The sequence below is a fragment of the Schistocerca americana genome, chromosome 5 (genome assembly GCF_021461395.2).
Source record: "Schistocerca americana isolate TAMUIC-IGC-003095 chromosome 5, iqSchAmer2.1, whole genome shotgun sequence".
In the NCBI taxonomy this organism is placed as follows: domain Eukaryota; kingdom Metazoa; phylum Arthropoda; class Insecta; order Orthoptera; family Acrididae; genus Schistocerca; species Schistocerca americana.
In genome coordinates this window covers 501707022-501715522 of record NC_060123.1, presented here as the reverse complement: position 1 = coordinate 501715522, position 8501 = coordinate 501707022, and the positions used below count along the sequence as shown (strand labels likewise).

Below are 8501 nucleotides of genomic sequence, written 5' to 3'. Positions count from 1 at the left end.
CAAGAATTTTTTTTTCTTTTTTAAAGGAATATTCAGTATTTTAATTCAAAAATAAGGCTTTGTATGACACCACTGACAGTATAATCGAAAATTAAATTTTTCCGTTCACTGCTTTCTATTTGTTTGTTTAAACACCTAACAGCTAATCTTTGCAGCAGGTTAGTAGATTATCTAGAATTGACAGGATTTTATGATCGTTCTTATCGGATAAGAATTCTAAACCTGCTACGTCAGTGATGTACGAAGTGTGATGATAATACAACTTTTCTGGTGTTTTGGGCAAGGCAGTATGTACTAATTTGAGGTACAGAACCCTTGTCCGGAAATGATCGAGTCACCAGTTTTTCAGCAAAACGTTTTGTGTGATAAGCAAGCCAATGAACCTGTGACATTATCTGTACAGTGATTTATCATGATGGCTACTTCGATGTGGGGAAGACAAACCCGAGCAACAGTTAAGCATACAACAAAATGGGTTGAAGTGAGGCCCTCGCGTCGGAATTTAGTTTCATTAAAATAGAATGCCATCTCACTTTGCACATTTTGATTGTGAACAGTTGCGATAGATGTAGAGGACCACCTTTCTATAGGATGGAGCCCCTACACGCTCACGTCGGTATGATGGCCAACACAAAAAATCTACTGCCATCTCTGCATATTGGTTAGTTTTCACTAAGTGAGGTCTCGCAGGATGTGGGTACTGCGAAGTTTGCATACGTCTGGTTATGATTAACCATTAATATGCGCTCACCTGGAGATAGATTGGGCCGAAAGTTGAACCGAGGGTAACAGTTTGAAGAGCAGAGGAAGAAAAGTGCCAAGGCAAGAGCCAAGATGAAAAAATGCCTCTGCGATAGTTGCGTCGGGTTGTAAGAGCATTCGCTGTTTTCTTGCTGTCTGCTACAGGCCATGCAAGGGTAGGCTTTAGTAGCAGTGGGTATGATGCAGGTGGATACCTTTGGCGTTGTGGAGCGGTGTTCTCGACAGCTGCAGCTGGGTGCCGTTGTTGGCTTCTCGGTCAGCGTCAGCATGCCTGTAATAGTTGGGTTCATCATTGTTTAGTGTCCGATAGGTCATATATCGGATTCACAGTGTAATAGCAGCGGGAAAATCCAGTCAATGTGCGCCATCATCTTTGTTTCATCAGCATCAAGGGAATGCCCTGTATAATATGAACGACATCGGTCCTTTTATACTTCCTTGGAGCACACAGCAGTCGCTCGTCAAGAGTTCAGTCTTGGCCTTGAGAGTTGGTTGCAACTGTGCCGCATCCGAGATGTACCAGCAGCTATGCCAGTAGCGACACTAAATGCTGAAAAAAGCTGCTGAAATGATTAATTATACGAAATTATGCGATATGGGCTATTCCAAACTAGTGCAAGATACACCTCATGTACAAAACACTTTCTATGTTGCTCTCGTGTCCTCTTGGTGGTGATTGTGGTGATTAGTGTTTAACGTCCCGTCGACAACGAGGTCATTAGAGACGAAGCGCAAGCTCGGGTTACGGAAGGATGTGGAAGGAAATCGGCCGTGCCCTTTCAATGGAACCATCCCGGCATTTGCCTGAAACGATTTAGGGAAATCACGGAAAACCTAAATCAGGATGGCCGGAGACGGGATTGAACCGTCGTCCTCCCGAATGCGAGTCCAGTGTGCTAACCACTGCGCCACCTCGCTCGGTGTGTCCTCTTGCCTCCTGGAGTCTGTACTACGAGCGCCCTTGTTGCCATTAAACATCTTTCAGTACACGGTTGATGTTGTTTGTTGCGGCATGATGTAAGACGTAGTCACGACTTGCACTATTCAATTGTTGCTATGATATCTTTCCAGCATATCGAAGTAAATCACCACTGTAACTGAAAAAAATGGACTGGAAATGGCCATAGACCTTCATTTCTGAAAAAGTGTGAAAATCCTTAATCTTAAGCACGAGTGTAGGTCATTTCATTACACTGTGCGCCTCTTTTACGTTATTTTTGTGGCCCCCGCGAGCGATACGCTATGGCAATAGAGACAGCAGTCTCCCTCGAATACGAGTTCTCTAAATTTATCCAGTAAGGCTTTGTGAGGTCAATGTCTCCTTTACCCACAAAGATACCTATTTAAATATCTCTTATACGTTCATTATGGGCTGTACTGATCTGATATTATCGTAGCATAGCGCCTGCCGATTGGTTCGACATCTGCTGTCAGGGCTACTTGATAAGACCCCCAAACACTGGGACAGTACTCTAGAATCACTCTAGCGTACGGTATACAATTTCCTTTACAGGTACACTTCACCTTCCTAGAACCCGCGTAGTAAATTTAAGTCTTCCGTCCTTCTTATCTAATACTGATTTCACGTGTTGGTACCATTTGATATCGTTCCGAAGCTTTACTCCAAACAAAAACTTCCAAGAGTTTACCACAAATCTTGCATAATATCGGATTCCTTGCCGTTGTTATGGTCGTTATCTTACGTTTATCAACTTTCAAGGAGATCTGCTATTCTTAAAATCAAATGGGCATGCAGTCTAACTCGTTCTTCACATTTCTGCGCCCATCCAAAGACGATACGTCTACTTTCTTGTAGGCTGCAGCCTCGCCAACGACCAATCTGCGAGTGCCATTATTTATTTATTTATCCAGTGATGACAGGATAAATACGGAGCGCAGACGTGTGTAGGCTGCCAGGAAACTGGTCGGTCGATCGGCCAATCGACCAATAAACTGGTGCGTGTGTGGGGGCCAACGACCAAGACTAACGTCACTAACAGGAAAACAATAGCAAAACGAAACCCTATAAACATAAAATTACCGAATATGCAGCAACTAGTCGCAAAATCATGTTTTATTTATTCACTTTTGCAAATCGATTTCAACTGATTAACAGCCATCATCGGTGCTACAAATACAAGAATAAACATAATTAATAATAGTGACCAAATGAATAAATGTACATAAAGCAACGTAAAGCAATTAAATGTAGACGCATTAAACCATTTAAAATGAACATACAAATTTACCTTTCAACCAATACGTGCTCTAAGTAGTAATACTGTCTTAAGCAGAGGTCAAACATAAAGTGATACATCGAGAATTGACTATGACAACGAGAAACCATAAGGGGGCGCTGCAAAGCAAACCCGCCCTCTATGCGAAAAGATACAGCTAGAATAAAAATGAGAAGAAGAAGAAAGAGGTATGACATACAAAGTGAGGTAAAATATAATGATATAATACTAAAATATTTACATGTAATGGATATATTGACCAGGACTTTTGTCAACCACATACTACTGGTTGCTGCATATTTGGTAATTTTATGGTTTACTTTCGCTGCACGACCTGGGAACCACATGGAGCCCACCATTCATAAATATATACATATATAAACAGATACAATCTCAAATTCGTGATGGGTTCGAAATCCAATCATAAGCTTCTGTAGACAAATAGTGGAGGTCTTGTTCCTCTGAAAGCTCTGAGGGAACATTCAGAATGTTACGTGGTGTACTGTATGTCGCTCTTCGTCGCAGTCACGTTCAGGGGAGGACTTCCATTCCCACTAGTGCAGCAATGTTCCTCATCTGGCCCGGTCAGTTCTTGTCCGATTCAGTATGTTCCAGTACCATTGATCCGCCCGCCCGATTGGCACGGCTTTCCGGGCGGGAAGGAGCGCCGGTCTCCGGCACGAATCCGCCCGGCGGATTTGTATTGAGGTCCGGTGAACCGGCCAGTCTGTGGATAGTTTTTAGGCGGCTTTCCATCTGCCTCGGCAAATGTGGGCTGGTTACCCTTATTCCGCCTCAGCTACACTATGTCGGCGATTTATGCGCAAACAAGTTCTCTATGTACGCGTACACGACCATTACTCTACCACGCAAACATAGGGGTTACACTCGTCTGGTGTGAGACGTTCCCTGTGGGGTCCAACGAGGGCCGAACCGCACAATAACCCTGGGTTCGGTGTGGGGCGGCGGAGGAGTGAAGTGGACTGCGGTAGTAGTCGTGGGGTTGCGGACCACTGCGGCTGCGGCGGGGACGGAGCCTCTCCGTCCTATCCAGTTAACATAACGTAACATAACCATTGATCCAGTCTGATAGTTCGGTATTTACCTTTCTCAATACCGACAGTCCATCCCACGACGCCATTACAAGCGAAGAATTAATCGACAGATCTACAACGTAACGATAAAAATGTAACCGCGTTTTCGTTGCAACCAATGCGACCTTCGACTGTGTATTTTCTTGTTTAAACATGTGGTATAGTGAAAAGAATGATTGAAATGCGTCTTTTAAATTTCATTACAACGTGGTGTTGATCTCAAAGGAATAGTCATTCCAAGCAGCGATAGAGATTCAACGAAAAATGCTGTCATGATAGCAGCGAGAGGGCGGGGGGGGGGGGGGGGGGGGACCAGAGACATAAAGTACAATTTTGCTCTTGGCGCTTATTACCCAAGCTAAGGGCCCTACACACGCACCAACCGACCGACGGACAAATTGCACGTGTGTGGGCGTTGTCCCTTGTGTAGCGGTTTCTGGAGAAATTTAGAAACTGGAGATGTTCATGAGGCACGTCATGAGAGGAGTGTAGCAATATAAACTCAAGAAATGAAACACTTTTTTTCGTTTTTTAACGGATCCATAATGGTTTCGAGTGGCACATGAAGAGAATAAGAGTCTGCCGACATTCTGTATTTTTTTCCCTACTTTCCGATACTTATGGAAAATAAAATGTAAAAATCGAAATATCGATATTCAGTGGACGTTAATTCATACAATATACTTGCGTCATTATTACAGGTATTAAAAAAGCCCAGCCTATATCCAAGCCCTCTGCTGTAAGGAGCAAAGTATAAGATTTTTGTATAGTTCTCCCAGTTGCTAAATACTTCATTTATTATGTATCTGTTGTATTTATTAGATGATGTGCGCCAGCACCATGTGTATAGTCTTTCTTCTTCGAATCTGAAATGACTTTCTTAAACTTACATGTCATCTTTTACGCTACATACATCAACAAAACAGTGATGTTTACAAGAACGTCTTTTGTTTTATTTATTTTGCTTTACCATGATGTATTTCCTGTCAAGTATAAATCACGTTGCATGTTTCAGGAATCATTTTAGTTAATAATTGTTGGGATACAACAGCACTGAATTTGAGGTCCTCTTAACTTCTGCCAGTGATTAGAAATCATAATATAGCTATCAGCCTCTCTTCGCAGCTTACAGCCTCCCTCATGGTAGTATCTTTTTTCGTTAATAATGGTTCGTTGATGTTCAGCAGCTCCGAAATTGCTTAAGTAACAGAACATGAGTGAATTTCTTTCCTTGCATTATCCACTTCTTTGCCCACAGCTTTCGCTCCTTACTTTTTTTTGTCCTGTTACCTCTAAAACAGCCGAGGGAAACCCCGTGTTTGTTTCTGTGTAAAACGTAGCGGGCTCTCACGGGACACAAAAACAGTGAACTTAAAACGAATCGCAACAACAGGGTACACCGGTCGGACGTGTGTAAGCTGCAACGAAATTTGCCGGTCGATCGGCCGATAAATTGGTGTGTGTGTGTGTGGGGGAGGGGGGGGGGGAGGGGGGGGGAGGGGGGGGAGGGGGGCCTCAAGCAGCGATTGACATTAAACAAAAAAATGGTGTGATGCTAGTAGCGAGGGAGGGGGGGGAGGGCAGAGAATAAAGAAGGCATTGGGCCTGAAGTAGACGCGTCAGGCCATAGCGAAACCCACGCACCCGACGCTCTACCATACGCTACCCCGTTCTTCGTACTTACGTATCGCTGATAGACGCGGAACGAGATGTTCATATCAATTAGCACTCTCGTACACAACACACTGAGATCGTTTTTGGATAGACCTAAATTGAGAAGGCCTCTTGCGGATAACGGTGCCCAGGTCCCTCTCCAATTCAGTGTAACCGAAGTTGTTCTTATTGTGTGATGCTAGTAGCGAGGGACAGGGGGGAGGGGGGGGGCAGCACAGGCGTAGAGTCACAGCTTGTTCTGGGCGCCTATTACCCAAGTTACGCCAGGGTTAACACCGCTTCGTGCCCCGCTGCCTGTAAGCCGCTGGCACCTTCCCGTCGGAGGGTTTGTAGGGCGGAGTGTTGGCAACAGTGAGGACGCGCTGCTGGCACGGCAGTGCGCTGCCGCCGCCACAACACGCCAGTTTCGTGTCGCACTCGGCCCGCGCGCGCCTACTGGCCACGCTTTTTTTCTCTCTCGCGTGCCGTAGAAAGCCACCAGCCCTGCCCGGATGACTGCTGTGCAGCACAACATTCCTCACCCCAACCGGCTGCAGGAGGACCAGCTGGAAGCTGTGCTCGTTGACGGATTGCAGCCTCCGTGCCCAGGTAAGTCTATATTCACTACGTTCGATTCTCGCAAATTGCCTAGTTGTTCAGCCTTGTACGCTGCAGCGCCTGGTAAAATGCCAAGTCGCCAATTAGGGAACATAAATACTCTCCGATCTTAACAAAGCTGTATTGTTGGTGCAGTTATGTTCTTCTCTCTCGCTCGGCTGGCGACGGTACCTACGTGTCGCATGATTTTCTGACTTGCTTTATAAACTGTTCACAAGGTAAAGTTGGGCAAAAACTGCCATTTCTGAAATCATAGCGAAAAACTGACTCTCGCAAACCTCGGTTCACCGGAAGCGTCCGATTCCACCCGTCTGCTTTGATCCATGATGTAAGGGTGTTGTGGTGTGTGACGTCATTATGGCGCGGAGTTTGAGTTGGTTGTTTGTAAATGTCGTCTCGTTGTTTTTGATGGTGTCCTCTGTGTGTGTGTGTGTGTGTGTGTGTGTGTGTGTGCTTGGGATGGCTGGCCGAAGTTTGTTGGTGGTAACTGTTTTTTGGGTCTATTTTTCTTGAGTTGTAATGTTTTGTGTATTTATTGTGTATTGAATGTGTTTTAATTTACGTAGGGATGTTTGAGTTTTTAATTTTTGAGGTGTCGTTTTGGTTTTGTTTTTGTTTTTCGTAGTTGTAGGTGTTGATTTTTTCGTATCAAGAGTTATAGTAGACCTGTATAGGTCAAGGGAAATGACCGATTCCAATTTTCGTATTTTTATATTTAGGTGTAGGTGTTTTGGTACCGTCAGGTGTGGTCAAGGGAAATGTCTGATTCCAGTTTCCGTAGTTTTCGCTGTAGGCGTTGGTGTTTTGGTATCGTCAGCTGCCGTTGACCTATATAGGTCAAAGGAAGTGTCCGATTCCTGTAGATTTTTGTAATTATTTTTTTGTTCGTCATCTCGTGGTTTTTTTTTTTTTTTTTTTAATCGTGGTGCGTTTTTTTTTTTTACTGTTACATTTAGCTGTCCCCTCTCCAAAACCCCCAATTTCCCGGAGTTTTCGCGTTAGTTTGATTGTATTTTTGGAGGGAGATATTATTGTCTTATTTATACGCATTTTCGTGTTTGTTGCCGTATATATGTAGTGATATCACAGACACCATATTGGGGACGTTTAGAATAGCCATTTCCGCCATATTGATGATGTCATGGATCGAACACTTGCCCGCGAAAGGCATAGGTCCCGAGTTAGAGTCTCGGTCCGCCACACAATTTTAATCTGCCATGAAGTTTCATTATATTTTCATTGTGATCAGTCCGTAAACTGTAATGATTTTTTGCACGATAGTCTGTCATGAGCAAGACGCCTTATATTAAAAACTAGAAAATATATCGTAGAGGGAGAAGAGGTGCTTTGATCAGGGATACACGTAACTATCCAATGCGCGATGTGTCTAAGAAACATAGTCAACATATTTATTACACATACAGGCGTCCGCAAAATGGGGATGGCGACGGGACGCGTGTAACACTCGCATGCTCTTGGAATAAGGAGACATAGACTTAAATTTCGCTTCAAAATTCTCACGCGTTTGTGGCAATTATCTTTGAGTCTAATGAACAGTAGATCTGACGTTGCCGAGTGCGACGGTAAACACTGTGGCTTTAGTTCATGTAATTAGGGAGAAAAGAGTAGCAAGAATTTCTTTAGATGGCAAGAGGTTCAAGAAAGTTCACCAGTTGAAATACATCGTATCTTGGTTTACCAGTGACACCAGCGTAGAAGATACACGTCAAGGAAAGAACAGCAGGGGGAATGAAACGAATGTATTCCCTAAGGGAGACATTCACCTCAAAATCAATATCACAATATCGGCGAATATTAAGATGAGAATTATATGTGATGCGCCAAGTAGTCGTTTACGGTTCGGAAACCTGGAGCCTGATAAAACAAGAAAAGAATACTATTAATATTTGAAAGAAATGCAATGAAGAAGATATGGGGACCTATTTTAAAGAATGGAGAAGGAAGAATGAGGAACTCTACCTCTTGATATAACAACCAACAGAACAACGGAAGCTGAAGAGCAAAAGAATCCACTGGGTGGCCCATGTAGACCGTATGCCAGAAGACGGATGAAGAAAGCACTTGACGGGGAAACCACACACCAGACGCCGCATAGGACGACCAAGGCAGCGCTGGA

General features: G+C 44.0%; 1 protein-coding gene across 3 annotated transcripts in view; it reads left to right on the top strand.

Annotated features, from left to right (window-relative positions):
• Positions 1-6243: 6243 nt before the first annotated feature.
• Positions 6244-8501, top strand: part of LOC124615287 (aldehyde dehydrogenase, dimeric NADP-preferring) — a 332089-nt gene continuing 329831 nt past the window's right edge. For all 3 annotated transcript variants that reach the window (XM_047143061.1, XM_047143059.1, XM_047143060.1), the window contains exon 1: positions 6244-6355. In XM_047143061.1, coding sequence (XP_046999017.1) covers positions 6259-6355 — 97 coding nt within the window. In that variant the 5' untranslated portion in view covers positions 6244-6258. The remainder of the gene's footprint in view (positions 6356-8501) is intronic.